Source organism: Bombina bombina, chromosome 7 (assembly GCF_027579735.1).
Source record: "Bombina bombina isolate aBomBom1 chromosome 7, aBomBom1.pri, whole genome shotgun sequence".
Classification (NCBI taxonomy): Eukaryota; Metazoa; Chordata; class Amphibia; order Anura; family Bombinatoridae; genus Bombina; species Bombina bombina.
In genome coordinates this window covers 206,155,221-206,181,294 of record NC_069505.1, presented here as the reverse complement: position 1 = coordinate 206,181,294, position 26,074 = coordinate 206,155,221, and the positions used below count along the sequence as shown (strand labels likewise).

The following is a 26,074-nucleotide window of genomic DNA, read 5'->3' as shown; positions in this document are numbered from 1 at the left end:
GCTTCCACTTCCTATCCATATTTCAAGAGCAGGAGCAGCAATACACTACTGGGAGCTAGCTGCAAAAAAATCCCACTGACTTCAGCTCAGCATTTAAGCTGCCACCCTCAGAGCTCTGTGAGTCTGACTGACTACTGCCCGCGCTGCAAACGCACTGCTGTCCCACTCACTGGCTACAGATGCAGTCACGAGCCAATTAAGGAGACTACATGTGCAGCCAGGAGCCAATGTGCCGCCAAATCTGCCAATGGTAATAGTTTCAGTTCCCACTGAGCTGTGCCAATTGGTTAAGATGATCTGTGACCCACTAGGTCACTAGGTATCAATCACGTGTTAACCATGTGATATGCGTAGCAGGCAGGTGGAAAGTCAGAAACCAAAAAACAATAAAAAAAAAAAAAAATTAAATTTAAAAAAAATTGTGCTGAAGCAGGGACACACCTACACACTGCTGCCGACACACTAGTGTGTCCCGACAAACAGTTTGGAAAGCACTGTTCTAATGTGTAAGCACCACATATGAGGTTACATCCGTAATTTGTTGCATATTTACAGGAACCTGGGTGATTTTTTATTTCATAGCTGATCAATAGTGTCATCAGGAGAACAGACTTAAAATAGTGTGTCACATTGTCTTATAATGTGACTTGACAGCCCTAAAATCATTCGGTTTGGAATTAGTGCCTATAAATTTATGGAAGAGGAACAGTTTGTATAACAGATACGTTTAGGAAGACACACTTGAAATAATGGAAATTTGTGAATGTCTGCAAAATGAACAATGTGGCTGCTTTGCAGAAACTGTTCTATTGAGGCTAATCTCTGGTCATGAAGCTGCAGAAATGTAAGCAGATCTTTTACAAGGGGAGGCTTGAGATTCAGTTAATATAAAACATGAGCAAATAAATCTGGGAACAAAAGAATTTAGGTATTTTCAGCCATGCAAAATAGTTGAATAAAAATAAATAAATAAATCAATCAGTCTATGACATCCTCTTTTCATCCAGGTAATGTTTCAGGATCCTGATGACATCAAAGTATAACTGTGACATGCTTGAAGTGTGGCCTGGAATTAATAAGTGTGTGTCCATGTGACACGCTGAGTGGTGCAGCCCACTTTACATAAAAAGCTGCTTCTATGTGACATGCCGACTGTGAAACTGAACTATATAAGGAGCTGTATAATATATACTAAGTGTTTGTGAGCAGTCTGCAATGCATCAAGTATGTAAACTTGTAAAAAGCGGAGTGTACAGATGGAAGACTGTGTAGCCTGTATTATATGGTTTGTGTTCCCATATGACATTTTAACTGTAAGGGATAAACTTGGCTAATGTAAAATGCAGAGTATATGGACTATAATGTAGAAGATATGTTTGTTCTTACGATGTAAGGAGTGTGCATCCTGCACTGATATTCTAATATGCATTTGTTTACAACTGAAAGAACGAAACATTGTTACCGGCAAGTGGAACTAAGCTCTAAAATACATATGCGCATGTCACACTCTGTGTGTCATAACAATCACAGAATTCTGCAGCAGAGCAGAACAGATGCATGCTCTCTACCTTAGAGGGTTCGTCACGCAGTGCTGCCAAGCGTCCTTTCTGAGGCCTACGCAAGACTAATGAGGAGCTATAGGAATCGGCATGGTTGTCGGATCCAGACGAAGGACCAAGTGCATATCTGAAGTCTGGAACACTGCCAAGGTGGGGCCGACTGCAAAACAAAGAGATTGATGTCACTTAAGCTTTTCATCATTTATCCCTTAAGACCAATTAATGGATGATTATTCACAGCTAAAACAAACAGCAGGAATATACTGTCATTTTGCACTAGGTTTATATAACTTTTTTTTTTTTTTTAAATCATGCAACAACAATGAGAAATATAGGCTCAGTGCTTTACCTGTGATGCAGAGAAGTTGCCCTTATCCGGACCTGTTCGTTTTCTGTTCTTAGTGATTCTATGTCAAGAAGAAATTGATCCTGGTGCATAAAATAAAAGCACAGATTATACTTTCATGTAAACTTTTTGTCAAGGAGCAGCAATACTCTGCAAACAGCACATCAGCAATTCTATGACTGAACAACTAGACTTGTTGGACACTTTGAAAATAGAGGGAAGAATATAATAAAGACGACTAGACAAAACCAAAAAATAACATCTCATGTAACAATGAACCAAAATATTAATCTCTAGCAAGTAAAGGACAGTGTATAAAAAGGTAGTCAGTTCTACTAGATTACACACATTATTAATATTACACTGAGACAGGAAACAAACTTACCTTCTCATGCTGGATTTCATCTACAAGTTTCTTGGCAGCTTCCACTTCTCGGATAAGTGCGTTCTACAAAGAATATAAATACAAGCACAGAATGCATAAAAAGTCTGCTATAGAAAAAGGGGGGGGGAAACTAGGTAAAGACTATTAAGCACCTCTCTACATTTTTTTAATACCTTTTTATTAAGGGGACAGTCTAGTCAAAATTAAACTTTCATGATTTAGATAGGGCATGTAATTTTAAACAACTTTCCAATTTACTTTTGTCATCAAATTAGTTCTGTTCTCTTGGTATTCTTAGTTAAAAGCTAAACCTAGGTTGGCTGCATTTTTAATTTTTTTCCACAGCTAGACAGCGCTAGTTCATGTGTGCCATATAGATAACATTGTGTGCACTCCCGTTGGTTTATTTATGAGTTAGCACCGATTGGCTAAAACGCAAGTCTGTCAAAAGAACTGGGATAAGGAGGCTTATCTATCTTTTCAAATATATATATATATAATTTTTTCTGGAGTAGACTGTCCCTTTAAGATGTTGCAATGTTTATAAAATATATTTCTTATGAAGTATATGTAAAGAGCAAGAGATTGCCTGCTTGTTACATACTAGTTTCTGTATGTATGGAAGGGATACATAAAGTTAGTGCATTTACTTTCAAGCTACTTTAAAATGAATAAATCGTATTCCTTAATTTAGATCTTTTGAGAATTAAAATAACTTTAAAAAAAATATTTCCACAAATGTATTTAAATGTTAAAAAATGCATTCATGCTACGCTTATGAAACAACTCAATCTGTGTGGGGAGGAGTTAAAATAAAAGGTACATATAAGTTGTAAACATTATTATCACTGCCTTTTAAATTGACCAATAAACATGCAGAGCTGTAGATCAACTCAGTGCAACACAGCTGAACACCTTATCTAACCCATGACCCTGTGTGCTTTTTAACCCAGTTAAAGGGACAGTAAAGTCACATTGTAACCTAAATGGATTTTATAGATCATGAAGTTTTAAACAACTTTCCAATTTACTTCTATTATCAATTTTAATTAGTTCTTTTGGTATCTTTTGTTAAAGAGTAATCCTAGGTGATCTCATGAGCATCTTTAGCCATCTGCCAGCAGTGTTTGCAACAATGTTTATAGCAATCTTATTATACACAGTTGCAAACAGACTGCTAAAGACACATGCACACTCCTGAGCTCCTATCAGTCTTCCAAGATTTACTCTTCTACAAAGGATATCAAGAAAACAAAGCAAATTTGATAATAGAAGTAACTGTTCCATCTGAATCATGAAAGTTTAACTTTGACTATACTATCCCTTTAATGGTGTATAGCCTAAAAGGTAGTTTATTGGATCTGAGAATTGTAGGGATGTAGTTGCATTAACACCCATCAGAATCTCTGGAATAGGATTTGTGATAAACATCTGGGCGCACCCAATAAAAGAAATATAAGATTATATTGGGGCACAAACCCACAAACAGAACAGGTATGAAACTGGGGGTTAGAGAAAATTCTTTTTTGAGTCTTTTGTCAGAATATTGGTGGTTTCTTGAGTGTTTTTACAAGTGTTTTACAACCACCCCCAGGAAGATAAACAGTACCTTCTCCTCTAGCGACGCCATCCTCTCTTTCAGGTGAAGCTGTAACCGCTCATTAGACTCTGAAAGAAGTTTGTCCACAGTGTCTGACAAGCGCTTATTGTGCTCTTCATTCATTTTCTCTCTTTGCCGGGCCTTTAAACAAACATTAGTTAGTGGGCTTGGTGTGTGAGCAGTGCTCAGATCTCCATATAAACACTATCATATGCTAGAGATCACAGTAACGTACCCTCTGTAGCTCCTGGTTCTTCTCCTCCAGTTGAGACTCCATTTGGCGTAAGCGTTCCTCAATGTTGCCGTGCCTTTCTTCTGCCTGTAATAACGGAGCGGTGAGTTAGTAAATGTTACATTGGAAAACTTTACAAAAAGAATCATTCAGATGAGATTTTATTTTGAGGCGACTGGCCTGGTTGCGTTAAGATGCTGTGTTAATGCAGTAATATAGCTGGGCTTTAGGGGTCATGTTAGAGCAGTGAAGGGGACGCTTTTACAGAAGTGAGAGGCCCTTAAAGAGAAATAAAACCACAACATTTTTATTTTAGGATTCAGGCAGAGAATACCATTTTTAAAATGTTTCCAATGTACTTCTATTATAAAATGTTCATTGTTCCCATGATATTCTGTGTTGAAGAGATACCTAGGTAGGCATCTAGAGCACTACATAGCAGGAAATAGTGCTGCCCTCTAGTGCTCTTTCAAATGGATAACATTCTTGCAAAACTGCTGCCATATAGTGCTCCAGAAATGGGCCGACTTCTAAGCATATGTCACTGCTTTTCAACAAAAGATACCAAGAGAACTAAGAAAAAAATAATAGAAGTAAATTAGAAACAGGTTTAAAATCGCATGCTCTATCTGAATCATGAAAAACATTTTGGGGTTCCTATCCCTTTAAATGGACGTGGAAATCAAACTTAAAGGGACATTCCAGTCAAAATTTAAATGCACATAGATTAATTGTATCTTTGAATAGAAACATACATGCAATATAAATGTATTAGCAAAAATGCTTCTAGTAAAAGTTATCACTGTTTAAGTTGTAACATTTGTCTCTGCATGTGCATGTGAAGCATAGCTAGATATTGTCACTGCACTTACATTTGAAATAATGCAGCTGCTCAGATCGTCACTGGGAGATTTGATTGGAAGCCTTTTTGCTAATACATGTATATTACAAAATTGCTTCTGTTCAATACCGAGATGCACCCATGTGGTTTCCAATTTTGGCTGGAATATCCCTTTAAAAGTTTTGAGATTCAGAATCTACAACAGATTTCAAATGTACATTCTACTGTTCCTTTTTTCTCTAGGTATTCTTTGTTGAAACGCAACTCTTTTTTCAAGACAGAATACCTAGGTTGGTTCACTAACACTGCTGCTCTATAGAGCACAATATATGTGCACGATCCTGAGCGTACCTAGGTATGATCTCTTGGAAAGGAGTAAAGCCTCAACAACAACAAAAATACAAAGAGTAAAATAAAAGGAAAAACAGAATTTATGTTTACCTGATAAATTTCTTTCTCCTACGGTGTATCCGGTCCACGGCTTCATCCTTAATTGTGGGATATTCTCAATCCCTACAGGAAGTGGCAAAGAGAGCACACAGCAGAGCTGTCCATATAGCTCCCCTCAGGCTCCGCCCCCCCAGTCATTCGACCGACGATTAGGAGAAAAAGGAGAACCATAGGGTGCAGTGGTGACTGTAGTTTACAAAAATAAATTGAAACCTGACCAAAATGCCAGGGTGGGCCGTGGACCGGATACACCGTAGGAGAAAGAAATTTATCAGGTAAACATAAATTCTGTTTTCTCCTACATTGGTGTATCCGGTCCACGGCTTCATCCTTACTTGTGGGAACCAATACCAAAGCTTTAGGATACGGATAAAGGGAGGGAACAAGTCAGGTAACCTAAACGGAAGGCACCACTGCTTGCAAAACCTTTCTCCCAAAAATAGCCTCCGAAGAAGCAAAAGTATCGAATTTGTAAAATTTGGCAAATGTATGCAGTGAAGACCAAGTCGCTGCCTTACAGATCTGTTCAACAGAAGCCTCATTCTTGAAAGCGCATGTGGAAGCCACAGCTCTAGTAAAGTGAGCTGTAATTCGTTCAGGAGGCTGCCTTCCAGCAGTCTCATAGGTCAATCGTATGATGCTTTTCAGCCAGAAAGACAGAGAGGTCGCAGTCGCTTTTTGACCTCTCCTCTTGCCAGAATAGAAGACAAACAAGGAAGATGTTTGTCTGAAATCTTTAGTTGCTTTTAGATAAAACTTCAAAACACGAACCACATCAAGATTGTGTAACAGACGTTCCTTGTTAGAAACTGGATTAGGACACAGAGAAGGAACAACTATTTCCTGGTTAATATTCTTATTGGAAACCACTTTTGGAAGAAAACCAGGTTTGGTACGTAAAACGACCTTATCTGTATGGAACACCAGATAGGGTGAATTACACTGCAAAGCAGACAATTCAGAAACTCTTCTTTCAGAAGAAATAGCTACCAAAAACAAAACTTTCCAAGATAGTAACTTAATATCTATGGAATGTAGAGGTTCAAACAGAACCCCTTGAAGAACTGAAAGAACTAAATTTAGACTCCATGGAGGAGCCACAGGTCTGTAGACAGGCTTGATTCTAACTAAAGACTGTACAAACGCCTGAACATCTGGCACGGCTGCCAGACGCTTGTGTAACAAAACAGACAGAGCAGATATCTGTCCTTTTAAGGAACTAGCTGACAGACCTTTCTCCAATCCTTCTTGGAGAAAAGATAATAACCTTGGAATCCTAATCTTACTCCATGAGTAACCCTTGGATTCGCACCAGCAAAGATATTTCCGCCATATCTTATGGTAAATTTTCCTGGTGACAGGCTTTCTAGCCTGGATCAGAGTATCTATAACTGATTCCGAAAACCCACGCTTAGCTAGAATCAAGCGTTCAATCTCCAAGCAGTCAGTTGCAGAGAAACTAGGTTTGGATGTTTGAATGGACCTTGGATTAGAAGGTCCTGCCTCAAAGGTAGCTTCCATGGTGGAATCGATGACATATTCACCAGGTCTGCATACCAAGTCCTGCGTGGCCACGCAGGAGCTATCAGAATTACCGAAGCCTTCTCCTGTTTGATCCTGGCTACTAGCCGGGGGAGAAGAGGAAACGGTGGAAAGACATAAGCTAGATTGAACGACCAAGGTGCCACTAAGGCATCTACCAATGTCGCCTTGGGATCCCTGGACCTGTAACATGGAACTTTGGAGTTCTGACGTGACGCCATCAGATCCAGATCTGGAAGGCCCCATAGTTGAGTTAACTGGGCAAAAACCTCCGGGTGAAGTTCCCACTCCCCCGGATGGAAAGTCTGACGACTCAGATAATCCGCTTCCCAGTTGTCCACTCCTGGGATGTGAATTGCTGATAGATGGCAGGAGTGATCCTCTGCCCATTTGATGATCTTGGATACCTCCCTCATCGCCAGGAAACTCTTTGTTCCTCCCTGATGATTGATGTACGCTACAGTCGTCATGTTGTCTGACTGAAATCTGATGAATTTGGCCTCCGCTAGTTGAGGCCAGGCCTGGAGCGCATTGAATATCGCTCTCAATTCCAAAATGTTTATCGGGAGAAGAGATTCGTCCCGAGACCATAGACCCTGAGCTTTCAGGGACTCCCAGACCGCACCCCAGCCTAAGAGGCTGGCGTCGGTCGTGACAATGATCCACTCCGGTCTTCGGAAACTCATTCCCTGAGACAGGTGATCCTGAGACAACCACCAGAGGAGTGAGTCTCTGGTTTTCTGGTCCATTTGTATCTGGGGAGACAAATCTGCATAATCCCCATTCCACTGTTTGAGCATGCACAGTTGCAATGGTCTTGAATTCGAGCAAAAGGAACCACGTCCATTGCCGCAACCATTAGTCCTATTACCTCCATGCACTGAGCTACGGAGGGTTGAGGAATGGCATGAAGAACTCGACAAGTGTTCAAAAGTTTTAACTTCCTGACCTCCGTCAGAAAGATCTTCATTTCTACTGAGTCTATTATTGTTCCCAGGAAGGGAACCCTTGTGAACGGGGACAGAGAACTCTTTTCTATGTTCACCTTCCACCCGTGAGACCTTAGAAAGGCTAGAACAATGTCCGTATGAGCCTTTGCTTTGTGAAAGGACGACGCTTGTATTAAGATGTCGTCTAGGTAAGGTGCTACTGCAATGCCCCTTGGTCTTAGCACCGCTAGAAAGGACCCTAGCACCGTTGTGAAAATTCTGGGAGAAGTGGCCAATCCGAAGGGAAGGGCTACGAATTGGTAATGCTTGTCCAGAAAGGTGAACCTCAGGAACTGATGGTGATCTTTGTGGATAGGAATATGCAGGTACGCATCCTTTAAGTCCACAGTAGTCATATATTGACCCTCCTGGATCATTGGTAAAATTGTCCGAATGGTTTCCATTTTGAATGATGGAACTCTGAGGAATTTGTTTAGGATTTTTAAATCCAGGATTGGCCTGAAAGTTCCTTCCTTTTTGGGAACTACAAACAGGTTTGAGTAAAAACCCAGTCCTTGTTCTGCTGTTGGAACTGGGTGTATTACTCCCATTTTTAGAAGGTCTTCTACGCAACGTAAGAATGCCTGTCTCTTTATCTGGTCTAAAGGTAAGCGAGACATGTGGAACCTTCCCCTTGGAGGAAGGTCCTTGAATTCCAGAAGATACCCCTGAGAGACAATTTCTAACGCCCAGGGGTCCGGAACATCTCTTGCCCAAGCCTGAGCAAAGAGAGAAAGTCTGCCCCCTACTAGATCCGGTCCCGGATCGGGGGCTACCCTTTCATGCTGTCTTGGTAGCAGCAGCAGGCTCCTTGGCCTGTTTACCCTTGTTCCAGCCTTGCAATGGTTTCCATGCTGGTTTGGGCTGGGATGCGTTACCCTCTTGCCTAGTGGCTGTAGAGGAAGAAAGCAGGTCCGTTCCTGAAATTGCGAAAGGAACGAAAATTAGACTTATTTTTAGCTTTGAAAGGTCTATCTTGTGGAAGGGCATGGCCCTTCCCCCCAGTGATATCTGAAATAATTTCTTTCAACTCTGGCCCGAATAGGGTCTTACCCTTAAAAGGAATATTAAGCAATTTTTTTTGGACGACACATCCGCCGACCAAGATTTTAGCCAAAGCGCTCTGCGCGCCACGTTTGCAAAACCAGAATTTTTCGCCGCTGATTTAGCTAACTGAAAAGCGGCATCTGTAGTGAAAGAATTAGCCAACTTCAGGGAGTGAATTCTGTCCATGACTTCATCATAAGAAGTCTCCTTCTGGAGCGAGTTTTCTAGTTCCTCAAACCAAAAAGCCGCTGCAGTGGTTACAGGAATAATGCAAGAAATTGGTTGAAGAAGAAAACCTTGTTGAACAAAAATTTTCTTAAGTAAACTTTCTAATTTTTTATCCATAGGATCTTTGAAAGCGCAACTGTCTTCTATTGGTATAGTCGTGCGCTTAGCTAGTGTTGAAACTGCCCCCTCTACCTTAGGGACCGTCTGCCACGCGTCCCTTCTGGGGTTAACAATGGGGAACATTTTCTTAAATATAGGGGGGGGGGAACGAAAGGTACACCTGGTCTCTCCCACTCCCTAGTCACAATATCCGCCACCCTCTTAGGTATCGGAAACGCATCAGTGTGTACTGGGACCTCTAAGAATTTGTCCATTTTACACAATTTTTCTGGGACCACCAAAGGGTCACAATCATCAAGTGTAGCTAGGACCTCCTTAAGCAGGGCGCGGAGGTGTTCTAACTTAAATTTAAATGCTATGGTATCTGGCTCTGCCTGCTGAGAAACTTTTCCTGTATCAGAAATTTCTCCCTCAGACAGGCCCTCCCTCACCGCCAAGTCAGATTGATGTGAGGGTACTACAGATAAATTATCCGCTGCGTCTGCTTGCTCATTTTCTGTATCTAAAACTGAGCTATCACGCTTCCTTGGAAAAGCTGGCAGTTTGGATAAAAATGCTGCGAGAGAATTATCCATTACTGCTGCTAACTGTTGCAAAGTAATAGGAATCGGTGCGCTAGATGTACTGGGCATCGCTTGCGCGGGCATAGCTGGTGTTGACACAGAAGGAGAGGATAGCAGACTATCCTCACTACCTTCAGCTAAAGAATCATCTTGGGCTACATCTTTAAGTGTGACTGTACGGTCCTTAAGCTGTTTGGACGCTATAGCACACTTCACACATAAATGTAATGGGGGCACCACCTTGGCCTTTAAACATACAGAACAAAGGCTATCTGAAGGATCAGACATGTTTGACAGACTTAGACAGCACTACAATGCAATAAAAAATTATTTTTGAAAAAACTTTACTGTGTCTTTAAATAATAAAAGTGCACACTTTATTACTAAAACATCAAATAACCATCAAGTAAACATTTAATGAAACTTTCACCACATTGTCTTAATGCTTTGAAAAGATTGCACACAAATTTTCAGACCAATTAACCCCTTAATGCCCAAATCGGAGCTAAGAACAGCAGTTAACCGGTTAAAAACACTACAGCACAATGCCACAGCCTCTACTGTGGCTTTTACCTTCCTTAGGGATTATTTGAGTAAGAAATAAGCCTCTCTGAAGTCCTTTCTGAGGTCTCTGGACTCCCCACGTGAAGCTGCATGAACTGTCTAGCAAAAACAACTGCGCAACTGAGGCGCGAAAAGGAGGCCCCCTCCCTCTTGATTCCAGAGTGGTGGGGCCTTTTTGACTAGATTGGGTGTCTAAATAAGTGCCAAGCGCCATAATAAACCCCAAAAGTGTTTTAAAAGTCTCAAAAACACCCTATTCATACTGAATCATGCTAATAAAGCAATCGATTAAGCCCACAATAGTGTCAACCAGCATTGAGCCCTTAATTTAAGCCATCATTTTATACAGAGTCGGAGAAAAATGGCTTACCTACCCCTGTGGGGATTTCTGACAGTCTTCTAGCATTACTGGGTCTTGTTAGAAAAATTACTGATCATACCTGAAGCAGTTAAGCCTGCAAACTGTTCCCCCCAACTGAAGTTCTCCTGTATTCAACAGTCCTGCGTGGGAACAGCAATGGATTTTAGTTACTGGTGCTAAAATCATATTCCTCTCAGCAGAAATCTTCATCTCTTTCTGCTTCAGAGTAAATAGTACAAGCCGGCACTATTTTGAAATAAACTTTTGATAGAAGAAATAAAAACTACAAATCTAACACCACAAACTCTTTACCCTCCCATGGAGATGCTACTTGTTAGAGCGGCAAAGAGAATGACTGGGGGGCGGAGCCTGAGGGGAGCTATATGGAAAGCTCTGCTGTGTGCTCTCTTTGCCACTTCCTGTAGGGATTGAGAATATCCCACAAGTAAGGATGAAGCCATGGACCGGATACACCAATGTAGGAGAAAATTAGTTTTTTTACTGTACACTTTATCTGAATCGTGAAAATATAATTTGGACTTCCATGCCCTTTAACAAATTTCTGTGTTAGTGTAGTAAGGCAATGCTATGGTGGGGCAGTAATAGCGCATCCGTTACAAGGGTCTGTGCGGGTGCATAACAGTAAGGTCCTCACCTGAGTGTGATCTAGTAGCATTAATTACAAGTGAGCCCAATAACAGGACAGCACAAATAAAGGTGCTGAGCTAAAGCGGCTCTTACAAGAGTGCTGCATTAATGCAGTAAGAGCAGCGCAAGCAGGAATACAGAGTTAAAGCAAAATCCAAATGGTTTTTAGAGAAGTGAGACTCAAATAAATCGCCCTTACAGGACTGTCGTGTTGGTGCTGCAATTAAAGTATTCTTGCATGATCATAGAGTTGGTGCAGTAAGCCACAGCTCCTCAAATATCATGCACCTACAAAATAGTCTCAGGCCCAGTAAATGTGCATAGCTGGTTATTTCCCCTTATAGTTTGAGCCTGCACCACCCTCTACTGTTTTAAGTCTAGCTGTAATCCCCCTTTGACTTCCCATATAGCAATATACAACGTGTGAGCTTCAGGTAAAGCGACAAGACAGGTTAAATGTTGCAAGCAAACAAACGGTTAAATGCAGCAAAGAGATACAACCCCTGGATTCCTTGTGTTTTGGCTAATTAAGGTGTTAAATCACAGATGCACAAATTTCTGGTAATCAAGGGTTTATAGGACTACAAATGAGCTACACAGCAATGAAGGAGTTAAAACACTTAAGTTTATTACAAACCCTAAAATGTTTATTTTATACATTAAGTGAAAGGTCCTTACAGGGGGTGCTGTACTACTTATAAGTATGTCGTGTTAGCGCAATAACTGAGTGGTCCATAAATAAACGCTGTGCTAGTGCAGTAAGGCAATGATCTATATACAATTATTAAAGGGACAGTGTACTGTAAAATAGTTTTCCCCTTAATGTTTTTACAAAGACGTGTTATATCAACTGCAGATGTATGGGGGGGTTGCTCCTTTAGGTATATGTTTGTATACAAAATAGCTGCCTCCGATATTTGAAACCACAACCCAATTAAATGGGCTGCATTAAAAGGGAGAGGAAACCTAATTAGCTTATCTCTCTATACTTACACATAATTTTCTTTATCTTATCTCTAGATGTATACCCAGTGAGACCAATAGAGAGAACAATGGAAAATTAACATTTTAGTAGCTCTCTGTCCCACCCACTGGGAGCGTGATTACTTTTAAACCTTACTGTTTACATAGCTTTCCTATAGCGTGCATATGCAGCTAGATCAATTCACAAAATAAAAATAAATTAGCTACTTGTAAAAAGTTTAATACACTTTAACATGTAAAATGGATAAGCGGGAATACATTAAAGGGGAGAAATAATTAAAGTACACAGTCCCTTTAAGCAAAGGACCTTTATAGAAATGCTGTGTTATTGCAGTAAGTTACGCTAACAGAAATGCAGTGTTATTGCAGCAAGTTACGCTAACAGAAATGCAGTGTTATTGCAGCAAGTTACGCTAACAGAAATGCAGTGTTATTGCAGTAAGTTACGCTAACAGAAATGCAGTGTTATTGCAGTAAGTTACGCTAACAGAAATGCAGTGTTATTGCAGTAAGTTACGCTAACAGAAATGCAGAGTTATTGCAGTAAGTTACGCTAACAGAAATGCTGTGTTTTTGCAGTAAGTTACGCTAACAGAAATGCAGTGTTATTGCAGTAAGTTACGCTAACAGAAATGCTGTGTTATTGCAGTAAGTTACGCTAACAGAAATGCTGTGTTATTGCAGTAAGTTACGCTAACAGAAATGCAGTGTTATTGCAGTAAGTTACGCTAACAGAAATGCAGTGTTATTGCAGTAAGTTACGCTAACAGAAATGCAGAGTTATTGCAGTAAGTTACGCTAACAGAAATGCTGTGTTTTTGCAGTAAGTTACGCTAACAGAAATGCAGTGTTATTGCAGTAAGTTACGCTAACAGAAATGCTGTGTTATTGCAGTAAGTTACGCTAACAGAAATGCTGTGTTATTGCAGTAAGTTACGCTAACAGAAATGCTGTGTTTTTGCAGTAAGTTACACTAACAGAAATGCTGTGTTTTTGCAGTAAGTTACGCTAACAGAAATGCTGTGTTATTGCAGTAAGTTACACTAACAGAAAGGCTGTGTTATTGCAGTAAGTTACGCTAACAGAAATGCTGTGTTATTGCAGTAAGTTACACTAACAGAAAGGCTGTGTTATTGCAGTAAGTTACACTAACAGAAATGCTGTGTTATTGCAGTAAGTTACGCTAACAGAAATGCAGTGTTATTGCAGTAAGTTACGCTAACAGAAATGCAGTGTTATTGCAGTAAGTTACGCTAACAGAAATGCAGTGTTATTGCAGTAAGTTACGCTAACAGAAATGCTGTGTTATTGCAGTAAGTTACGCTAACAGAAATGCTGTGTTATTGCAGTAAGTTACGCTAACAGAAATGCTGTGTTTTTGCAGTAAGTTACACTAACAGAAATGCTGTGTTTTTGCAGTAAGTTACGCTAACAGAAATGCTGTGTTATTGCAGTAAGTTACGCTAACAGAAATGCTGTGTTATTGCAGCTAGAAGTGAGCCATTAGTACTATGTTAGTGCAAAGAGAACGGGTTGACTAGTGAGTGACAGCTGAGCTTCAGAACCACATAGTGTACAGTACAGGACATTTGCAGTGAATGAGAAGCAGTGTTGGCAAAAGCAGATCATGCTCACAGGAAGCAGAGCGAAGCCTCACTCAGTAATCCGTGGAATGAATGACCAGGAAGAGCAGCTGATGGTACAAGCACAGCAAAGAAACAGGGAGCAAATTCTACCTTCCTAGGCATGGGAGGAAGTCCCAACAGTTTGGCTTCCTTAGCAGCAGACTTTCCAGGAGACAAAAGCTCAGACTACAGAGTCAGAGGAGGATAAGAAAGGGAACAGACAGACACACTAAGATTTCACAGGCATGTGTACAGCGCCTGCAGAGAACATTAAAGCAGCGTTGAGCGTCATGAAACGCTTTCTGTAAGCTACAAACTTGCAGTGAAACAGAATCGTCCGGCAAATTAAAGGGATACTAAATCCAAATTTTTACTTTCATGATTCGAGTAGAGCATGAAATTTTAAGCAACTTTCTAATTTACTAGTATTATCAATTTGTCTTTTTTTCTCTTGGTAACTATTTGAAAAAGCAGGAATGAAAGCTTAGAAGCCGGCCCATTTTTAGTTCAGCACCCTGGATAGTGTTTGGTGGCTACATTTAGCCACCAATCAGCAGGCGCTACCCAGGTGTTGAACCTAAAATAGGCCAGCTCCTAAGCTTTCATTCCTGTTTTTTAAATAAAGATACCAAGAGATCAAAGACAAAAAGATAATAGGAGTAAATTAGAAAGTTGCTTAAAATTTCATGCTCTATTCGAATCATGAAAGTAAAAATTTGGGTTTAGTATCCCTTTAACTTATAATTTTAATTAAAAAAGTTATCAATTCATGAAAATTTACAAGGACAATAGCGTGAGTATAAACCCCATAATCCAAAATCAAGAACTGGGAGACTGGTTCATACTTAAGAATGTATAGAAGTATTTTTTAGTTCCTGATAATAGAGGACACTTGCAAGGCTGCTTTAACACACAAGCAGTGTACACGGGCTACACACAGTTGTGTTAATACAGTAGATACAATACAAGACAATTAAACGACCTAACCTAGGAGTTATTGGTTCAGGAAAACATTTTAATACAAAAACAAAGAGCTGCACTGATTGCAATATAAGGCACACACAATCATTTTAATTTAGTTAACAGACACAGTAAATATTTTAAGTATTCAGGAAAAAATAGAAAATTAAAGCCAAAATACAGATATTTGAATCTTTACTTTTATTCTAGACTAGAGCAGTGTTTCTCAATGCCAGTCCTCGTGGCACACTAACAGGTCAGATTTACATGATTGCTTTAGGCAAGAACATATTAATAACCATGGTTATTAATCAGATGATCATTTCACCTTGGGCTCTACTTCAGAGAATGGAAAGAATTTCACTTAGCCCATTTGTTTAGCTTAAATTGGGACTCTTCTGAGTTTCATCTTTTGTGAATGTCCAAAAATATCCAGTATGGGCAGAAAGATAGACATTCTGATGAAGGTTGTCTAGTGATTTGAGCCAAGATATGGAATTTTCTGTATTTTAGCTTTTAATACCAACTATCTGGACTCAAAGCAGCCAGACATTTATCAGTCATGAACGGATACCCAAAATAGTAAAGATAAACAAAGAGAAATATGCAAAACAAAACCAATATGATGTCAAAAAGATAATTTGTTATGAAAAAGAACTGCATGCAAACCTTTTCTGACAAAGGAAGCTGTTGCCGACTGAAGAATATGCAATTCGTATTGAGAAAGAAAAGCATGTGATGACTTCCAAACCGCATCTGCTTCAGCCACCCATCAAGTAAATACAGCTCTAGTAAAAATGACCCCTGAGCCCTACCGGAAGAGGAACATTCTTGTATTGGTAGGCACTGACTTAATAGCCATCTAGACATTGTAGTTTTCCCTGGAGTATAGTCTGTCCTTGAGGTATGAAAAATAGTTTATCTGACTTCCTAAAATCAGTCACATGATCCAACAGGTATAACCTTTTACCCTCTTCATTGAAAATGTTTTTGTAAATTATGGGCATCCAAGACAACCTACGGCAAACATTCCGGAACATTCATGAGAGCTACCAGATATGGTTATTTAACTGAAAAAAGCTTTAAGTTGAGAAACTCTGCTAAAAGTTGCAATAGCAAGCAGGAATATTTTTTTAAGAGGACAATGCCACAGTAATGTTTGTCACAATAGTTCTAAAGCCAAAGCATCTAAAGGCGCAAATCAGAACTGAATAATAAACCGTTGAAAGTTCCATCTTGAACAAATAACAGCTGAAATCACAGATACTGGCGCATGATGTAAACGTTCAAGGGCTAGGATATGTATTGGTAACAATAGCCTCCTTAAAAGGGACATAAAAACATAAATTATGCTTACCTGCTAATTTCCTTTTCTGCATTCCAGCTGCATTCATTACTTTTGGGAATTCAGAACTTGGCCACCAGGAGGAGGCAAAGACACCCCAGCCAAAGGCTTAAAGGGCCATAATACCCAAATGTTTTAACACTTGAAAGTGATGCAGCATAGCTGTAAAAAGCGGACTAGAAAATATCTCCTAAACATCTCTATGTAAAAAAGAAAGATATTTTACCTCAAAATTTCCTAAGTAGCCACCTCCCATTGTAAAGGATTTCTAAGCAGGATATTAGTATGTCTGTCCTGGGACAGCTTAGGGGATGAGCCTCTTGAACTCTTATATTATTTCACCAATCAGGTAAAGGAAGCTTACTATGAAATCTCATGAGAGTTAAGTCAAATCTCATGAGATCACAGTAAGAGTTCATGACCTCAGCACTGCTGATGCTGATTGGCTGCAGTTAATTTCTTCATTTTTTTTTTTTTTACCTGCAGCTGGGAGCAGGTGAAGTATAACTTTTTACACAGAACTTACTCTGCTGAGCTGAGGAGATTGTGAGGTAAAATATCTTCCTTTTTTACATAGAGATGCTCAGGTGATATTTTCCTGTCAGCTTTTTACAGTTATACTGCATCAGTTTCAAGTGATTTAGCATATGAGTATTATGTCCCTTTAAATACACCTCACACTCCCTTCATCCCCTAGTCATTCTGCCGAGGAACAAGGAACAGCAGAAGAATCATCAGGGTGAAAGGTGCCAGAAGAATATAAGGACGCCCCACATAAAATTACAGGTGGGGAGCTGTGGACTCTTTCCATCAGAAGAAAAGGAAATTATCAGGTAAGCACAGCTGCATTCATTACTTCGGGAAAACAATACCCAAGCTATAGAGAACACTGAATGCCAAGACGGGAGGGTACATAGGCGGCCCATACTGAGGCCACCAGGCCTGAACCTCTACCCAATAAAAAACCCCGCTTCGTCCGAAGCCGAGAAAATGTTAACAGGAAAAGCCCCAATGACACTGACTCTCAGTTAGTGCAGAAGCCAAACCAGAGACCGCAAATGGACTCGCCAACAGTCCTCCAGGAGACACTGTTGCCCAACAAAAGGTCCCCCACCGCTCACTCCCCACAAATGAAGGGGACACCAACTGAAACCCCCTAGGGGACAAGGCAAAGGAGGACCGAGGAAACCGAAAGGTCCCCTAATACAAAAAAGAACACCTCCAAGAGTGAGCCCAGCTCACAGAGACCCAAAGGGACCCAAACAGGGAAAGGAAGCCACGCCAATACCAAGCGAAACCCGGGATAAGACCGGGCACAGAGACAGAACAGACATCTCTCCAACATCCTGCAAGCACGGAATGGAACTGAAGAGGCAAAGTTCTCCCAGTGTCTGACCATAGAATACCAAGGTATTTGACCATGAAAAAGTGTGAAATACACTCAGGTGAAAAACCCCAAGTTTGAGAACCCAGAGTCCATAACAGGACAACAGAGAGGGTACTTGCGAGGAAGAAGAAGCAGTCAAGCAAGAAACAGACCGCAAAAGTAACCCCGGGACAGAGGGCACGCTCCAGGCAACCTAAGTCACCAGACCTACATGCAGGTCCCTAAAAAGGGGAACACAAAAACTCAATCGAGGCCCCCCGAGAAGAAGGAGAGTATACCCTCAAAACCCGAAGGAAGAGTAAACCCTCTTCTGAAATCAATGGAGCAAGGTGAAAGAAAAATCTATACCTTAGCAGACTGAGCTAACAGGATAGACTCAACAAGCTCACACATCCATAGGAGACTGTGACCCAAACGCAGCGTCTTAGACTGCTCGGCCATCCTGACCCGCATATCAACATCCAGCTGGACCAACCCAGCCTCAGAGATCCAACACGGGAACAAAGAATCCCGAAACAGGTAGAGGAATGAGCTTAAGGATAGCACAGACCAACAGACCACAAGGCCATAGACCGAAGGATCTATCCAAATAAAGGCCCAGCAAGTCTGACTTGGAGCCAGCAAGACCCCAGGGGGAACCAATCCCACTTCTCCGCCTCCCATCAAGGAGAAGCCCCAAACAAGGACTCCATCTCCATAAGGAGGAGAATATCCCCTAAAGAAAAAAGGATGATGCCGGGAGGGCAACAACTCCTCAAGACCCAAAGGCACCGGCTAATGGGAAGATAAATTCCCAACACAGATGTCCTAGAAAAGGACCCCCCATACAAATAGCTTGCCAAGTAGAGGCACAGCCAACCCATTCGCCTGCAGAGCAGGGAATTCACTGGAACACTGGCAAGCTGACTAGGGGAATGCAACCCTAAGGCGCACCGGAAATTGGCCATTCAGCGCCAGCAGCTGGGTATGAACCAACAACCCTTGAGGCGCAATCCACACAGCTAACCACAAGATGATACGGGCTACTCCTGTGGCAAAGAGTAAGAAATACTCCGCCAACCATGACCCAGTCAGGTAGATGGAAGAAGGTGGAACTGAACCACTCTTTCCCTAGACAGCTACAGGTGTGAAGCCTAAACCCCAGACCACTGAGGATCCTCTGGGCCCAAGTTCCCACAACCGTGGAACACCTCGACCAGCCCCGAGATCCAAGATTCCAAAACTGGGTCAGGAAAAAGGCCAAACGAAGCTTCAGTAACCGGAAGTCTCAGGGAGAAAAACAGGTCCGGGCACCTAATAGTTCAGGCAAACCCTACCCTAGAACTAAACACCCCATCTGGCCAAAAAAACAGACACAATGGATATGGATGCATATCCAGAGAATCCGGATAGAGAGAAGAACTTGAAAGCCCCGACCAAAGGAAGGATCCACCCCTATCTAAAGTCCAACACTCCAAGGAGCACGGCTAGAAGTCAAATGAAGATACTTCCCAAAGCCTCAGGACAACCAAGGGATACCTCGAGGTAAAAAAAAATTCCTACTAGCAGGACTAGTCTCCCTCTCACCTCCGCTCAAGCAGAGGACACAAGGAAGAGAAAGGCACTAAGCCTACCCAGCTCCGGAAAACCCAGAGCTAAACAAAGTCCCCGCAGGGAACAACCATCACCCGGAAACACAGATCCCTAAAAGGAGATCCAACTCACCTGGAGAAAATGGAAGAAGACCTAAAGGTCTCTTATAACTCACAGACAGTACACGACAAAGAGTAAAAGCTGCATCTAGAAACACTATTAACAGCTCATGTGCATACCTGCAAGGTGGGAAAAGCTGCAACTGGTTTCAAACTGCAAACCTGCCGCATGGTAGACAGTTATCCTATACAAGCTGTTGGATCAAGCCCAAAAGGACAAATCAAGAGGCCAAACCGCTCAACTGCGGTAAGCCCTCCAAACCTCCACCACACGGGGGAGGCTCTAGGTTATGATGACTGAAGGCTATAAGGACTTAAACAATCTTTCCCACCTCACGGACCCACAGATCCTCTCGAATGCTTAGTTGAACATGAAAAACAATGATAACATGAAAAACAATGATAACCTGAGCATGCGGCGCTTCTACCGAACCAGCTGAGCAGAACAGCACCACGTGTCTGAACATCTGCAAGACCGAACGAACCCGACAAGACCAGCCTGCACCTAGGGTCCCAACCGGCAAGCTGCGTAAATTCTCCCTCGTAAGGGAAAAAACAGAAAAGACATTTTTAACATAGGACTAACATGTCCAAAACAACTTCCGAAGAAGTAATAAAGAGTATCAATCCCAGAAAGTTCCCAAAGGAAAAAAAACAAATTAAAGACATCCCATCAGATATAAATAAAATATAAGGCAACACAGAATTTAACGCCAAAAAAGACACAGGTCCAACCGTAGGACCAGCCAAACGGAGCCCTATCTTACAAAACTGGGAAAGATCTCAAACAAAATGACAATTAGGAGATTACTTCATCCCCACATGTCTAATGAGGTGCACCATTCGAATTATCAGACTGAAAATCCCCGTAACTGGTAACGATAGGGTCATTCAATAACAGAAAAAAATGTCTGAGCAACAAACAAAAGCGCACAATCCTGTAACGAAAGGCACAACACTCAGGGACAGATACCCCCATGGGGAACTGTAGAGGCCCTAGCCAAGGCGGAAGGCTCAGGACAATAGGGCACGAGCACATTCTCAAATAAACGTCTGGACTCTGCAGACGAACAATCGCCAACATTATGTGAAAGTGAAAAACGTGCCCGCATGTGCAGAAGTATGATTTGGTAAGGAACGCGCCTCTCGGAGGACAGGACCCCCAGAGGCGGATTGCTCAGCAATCCCTTGATTCCCCGAGCCCGAGGAACCAGGCGCTCTGAAATGGCATACAGAACAAAACTGGTTGACAGGAGTCAACGAGGCCACTCCGGATACATCACCTGACACAGAATCTGCAATCAAAATAGTCTCAGTATCAGAATCCTCCGTAACTGAATCTGAAATTAACACAGTCTCAGCATCAGAATAATCCATAACTGGATAGAGGATATTTAAATATGGACTAAAGTAGTAAAACAAAAACCAGACCTGACACCCACAATGGCTGGGGCACTCACTACCTCCTATGACCAGACCCCTGCCGACTAGAAAATTTCCTTTGCCATAAAGTCGGGAATGTGGAAATGTAAAAATGGAACGTAACCACGCCCGAACCCAAGGTGAACCGTACAGTCCAAAAAAGTGCGCCCAACCAAAAGGCTGCATCACTTCCAAAGGCCTCAATGTTCCAAACACGAGCCCAGTACACATAACACATAAGTAGGTTGAATCACATAACAAACATGATTATAACCCCCCCCCCCTCAGGAGATATTAACCCTTGATTCCAAGATACTAAAAGAGACTCACTGAGACCCTTATGTATAAGTTAGACCCGCAAGGTGGTAGCCTCTCTTGAAACATTCACATTACAGTACATTGACGAATAAAGTAAAATGAAACGATCTTACAGGAATCTATGCCATGGAACAGGAACACGGCCCTTCAAGTGTGACGGATAGTAGCATCGCCTCCGCCATGGACTTGAGAGAAGAAAGCAGGCAGCGAAGCGAAGTTCGACAACGCCGATTGCTTGAGGAGCTGTTAATATGAGTCGGGATGGTTTCAAAGAAAAAAAAAACTCCCTGCATCTCTGGACTCTAACTTTCATCCAAGCCCTCACTGAGAGACTAACAGGACTACTTAAAACTCCTGTCCCATGCCGAAGAGTACTACCCTCTATAAGAGACAAAAACAACAATTTTAAATTCTGACACTTCTCTGCCATCCTCCTGGGACAAAAGGCAAAGAATGACTGGGGGATGAGGGGAGTGGGAGGAGTGTTTAAGCCTTTGGCTGGGGTGTCTTTGCCTCCTGCTGGTGGCCAGGTTCTTATTTCCCAAAAGTAATGAATGCAGCTGTGGACTCTTTCCATTTAAGAAAAAACAGGCTGAGATCTGTCCATATCCTAAAAGGGCTAATTAATTAAAAATAGTTTGCATAAAAAAAAATTGTTTAAAAATTGCTGGCAAGTATTTTAAAATAATTTGCAAACATAAGCAAAATGAATTACATAGCTAAGCTGCCTGGAAAAGTCAACTCCACCCCCCCTTATCAGAGTTTAGACACAAGCATTGTATTTCAACTGAATTCACAGCTTCTAGGCATGCTCCAGCACATAATTCCTGTGCACTTTTGCATTCTACCAAAACCACAATAGATATAGATACGGCCATAGAAGGAAACGTGTGGGGGGAGTTAGAGCTTTACAATTCAGAAACTAAAAAGAAAGGGTTAATGGTGAGGCACTGCAGCATAAATTTGCAGGTAAAGTAATTAAAGTACATATTATATTTTGTCTCTATCCCAACTTGTTTTATGTCCCTTTAAAGGGACATGAAACTCAAAATCTTTCTATAATGATTTAGACAGAGAGCCCAATTTAAAAAAGGTTTCCAATTTACTTCTAATATCAAATTTGCGCTGTTCTCATGTTATTAGTTGTTGAATAGATATCTAGATAGGTAGCGTACACATATCTGAAGCATTACAAGACAGGAAATAGTGCTGCCATCTAGAGCTCTTGCTAATATATAACATTGTTGCAAAACTGCTGCCATATAATACAGACACGTGCACACTCCTGAACTTACAGTCTTGATTTTACACAAAGAATATTAAGAAAATGGAGAACATTTGATGATAAAAGTAAATTGGAAAGTGGTTTAAAATTGTATGTTCTGAATCATGAAAGAAAAACTTTAGGTTTTATGTCATTTTAACCAAAAAGGCATGACAACTATGATCCTCCTTATTTCTTCCTGTATCTCACGTTATGATCTCAGAATCATTTGGATTGGTGGGAAAACATAAATAAGTTAGAAGTGCCACTTCTGAACCAATACATTGCAAGCCCTACCATTCTGTTAAGCAAGGAAATATATGTCAGATGAGATGCCATTCTCTTTGTTGAATGTTGAAACTGCTTAAAGGGAAGTGAAACTGAAAGTTCTTCTTTCATGATTCAGATAGAGCATACACTTTTTTCTTTCCAATTTACTTCTATTATCTAATTTGCTTAGTTCTCTTGGTACCCTTTATTGAAAAATAAACCTAGGTAGGCTCAGGAACTGGAAGCTGGATGTTGATTAGTGGCTGCACATATATAGATCTCATCATTGGCTTACAAATGTGTTCAGCTTGCTCCCAGTAGTACATTGCTGTTCCTTCAATAAAGGATACCAAGAGAATGCAGCCAAATTGGTTATAGGAGTAAATTAGGAAGTTGTTTAGAAATTGTATGCTCTATCTGAATCATGAAAGAAAATGTTTGTGTTTCATGTCCCTTTAAAGGGACAGTCAAGTCCAAAAAATTACTTTTATCACCAGTTTTGCTTTGTTCTCTTGGTATTCTTAGTTGAAAGCTAAACCTAGGAGGTTCATATGCTAATTTCTTAGACCTTGAAGGCCGCCTCTGCATTTGACAGTTTTTCACCACTAGAGGGCGTTGGTTCATGCGTTTCATATAGATAACAGTAAGCTCATGCACGTGAATTTACCGAGGCGTGAGCACTGATTGGCTAAAATGTAAGTCTGTTAAAATAACTGAAATAAGGGGGCAGTCTGCAGAGGTTTAGATACAAGGTAATCACAGGTGTAAAACGTGTGTATTATTATAACTGTGTTGGTTATGCAAAACTGGGGAATAGGTTATTAAGGGATTATCTATCTTTTAAAACAACAAAAATTCTGGTGCTGACTGTCCCTTTAAGTAGTCTGCTTTGAAATTACGTGCGCCTGGAAGATACGCTACTGTCAATTTGCCTTCTGCCTATACAAAAACTTGCTCTACCCAACGTAGAAGTATAAGGCTTTTGGTTTTCTTTTGAAGATGAACATATGACATAGCCGTCAAGTTATATGTACACACCTTACTTATTTGCCCACCTCGTTTCTCTAAAAAATGTTGACATATGGCTAAAATTTCCAAAATATTTGCATGACAATTGGATAATCCCTGGGAATTCTAATCTTGCAAAGTTGTCACTAAAGTGTACATGCTTGTATTCACTTTTTATTTCATTTACTTATCAGAGGAAAAAGACTATTTGTGAAGTCCTTAGGGCTGTGAAGGTGACAGACTGAAGCGCCAAGTTGTATATCTGAATTGGCAAGATGCTTCTGGAATGTGAAAGCAGGCATCCTTGCCCTCTATGGAAACGAGAAAGGAATTTGCATCTGGTCTCCCCATCTGCACTTATCAGGAGAGGAGACAAATGCAATCTCCTAAATAAATAACAAGGTTATGTTGTTTGGAACAAGAAGGTAAACACTGGCATTGTGAGAATAGTAAACTATAGTGTTCAGAACAGAGTGGGTTATGTTACTATACAAATGTTTAGTGCAATCCCTCTATGGCAGTAACCAGGAAAAATGAAGAAAGAGAGGTATCTGAAAGGTCTTCTTTTTTTCTGTTTACGGTGGCTATTTGTAGGGTTCAAAATGCTTTAGGGATAACTGTTTTTTTAAACTATCCCCCTTCTGGCCAGCTGAAAAGTACAAGCATCAATGCCCCTATAAATACCTGTCACGTTGCTGTCATTTGTCTGCAAGCATGCCCATAACAAACAAAAATAGTGACAGCAACAGACATACATGCACAAGGGTACCCTTAAAGAAACAAAGAGGAAATGTTGTACCTGTCACATGATCAGCATGCATCCCCTACATAAATGGCAACTAAAAAGGTCAAGAGACGCCACTTGTGTGCCCTACAGGATGGTTGGCACCAAAACCAAGACAAAAAGGTAATAGAAAGCAGCTCCATCTTTCTATTTAGTGCTGATGCCTGTTTAAGGACCAGCACCTTAGGTATTTTCCTTTAGAGTTGGTGAGAAGTAGTGGGTATAGCGGAAGAACCCAATGCATTGGGAAGCCTACATAGCTCTGCCCAAACTAAAATGAAACACAAGAGAAATGGGCGCTAATTTAAACAGTTTCAAAAAAGGGCAGAATGTCGTTCTATCCATCCTCCAAAGGGAAATGGGTTCTTCAAAGGGAAATGGGTTCTTCAAAGGGAAATGGGTTCTTCACCAGTGAATGTTAGTCTAGGGCCATCACAGGCCAGATATTCCGAATTGCTTGGGTGAGAGCAGGTAAATAACCATGTTTACTAATTAGCCGACTATTTCACCTGTGCTCCAATTCAGAGTATCATGAAAATGTGACCTGAGGACAGGTTTGAAAACCCCTGGTTTAGGGTTAGCCAAGATATAAAGAAAAACATTAAAACCCAATTATATTACAATTAAGCACATCCCAGAGGATTGATTGACAAGGACATAAACCCACACACATACTTTAAAAAGACCATCAAGATTGCCACACCTCAAACCCTTGATGACAACAGTCCAAAGGTACATGTCAAATTACATGGAGGGGTATTGGTGAATGCTTTTATAAAGGTATGGACAGGAAGAAGAAAAAACTGTCAGGTTGATTTTATTTATTTCCATATCTACCATAGCAACCAGAATACCACAGCTAAAAATGTGGATATAAATTAAATAATATACAGTCAAAATGCCTTTGTTGTCATTTTATTGTAATGGGGGTGGGTGACATGTCCTTTTAACCTTTTGAATGTCATAAAGGCCAGCAACATACTGTTCTCACATAGTATGCAAAAAAAACAAGGAACTGTTCTTAGAAATTGCACAATTCGTATTCCCAGTGAAATGGGTGCACTGTGTAGTGACAATGAGAGTCTATGTGAATTTTTGATGGACAGTTCCCTGGATGTCTCAACAGTCTTGCATGGCAGACAGCCATTCTCTCTACTCCAGCAGGCCTATATATTGGAAGAGCTATATCTTGTAGTGCCAGTGTTAGATTAAAATAAAGAACAAAAGCTACTTTAGCCTAAGATCATCACATGCTGTCAAGAAAAGTGTGTTCTCTTTCTGATACTTTTTATTTTAGACCACATGAGGGTCATTAAGGTGCTTTTTTCAATGGAACTTGAGAAGATTTTTTATGTTCTTAGTAAGCAGAGTTTTATTCCTGCTTTGCCAGTCTGAGATATACAGTACATATATATATATTTTTTGAACAAACAACGACAAAACAAGAAAGGAGCGCTAAAACCCTAAATGGTGTCACCTATACTTAAAGGACCAGTCAACACAGCAGATTTGCATAATCAACAAATGCAAGATAACAAGAC

The 26,074-nt window shown here is 40.8% G+C and overlaps 1 protein-coding gene across 5 annotated transcripts in view; it reads right to left on the bottom strand.

Annotated features, from left to right (window-relative positions):
* PPFIA1 (PTPRF interacting protein alpha 1) overlaps positions 1 to 26,074 on the bottom strand; it is a 323,205-nt gene that overhangs the window by 129,871 nt on the left and 167,260 nt on the right. For all 5 annotated transcript variants that reach the window (XM_053720578.1, XM_053720579.1, XM_053720580.1 and 2 more), the window contains 5 exons: positions 4,126 to 4,209; positions 3,900 to 4,031; positions 2,291 to 2,353; positions 1,909 to 1,988; positions 1,569 to 1,719 (listed from right to left, as the gene is read on the bottom strand). In XM_053720578.1, coding sequence (XP_053576553.1) covers positions 1,569 to 1,719; positions 1,909 to 1,988; positions 2,291 to 2,353; positions 3,900 to 4,031; positions 4,126 to 4,209 — 510 coding nt within the window. The remainder of the gene's footprint in view (positions 1 to 1,568; positions 1,720 to 1,908; positions 1,989 to 2,290; positions 2,354 to 3,899; positions 4,032 to 4,125; positions 4,210 to 26,074) is intronic.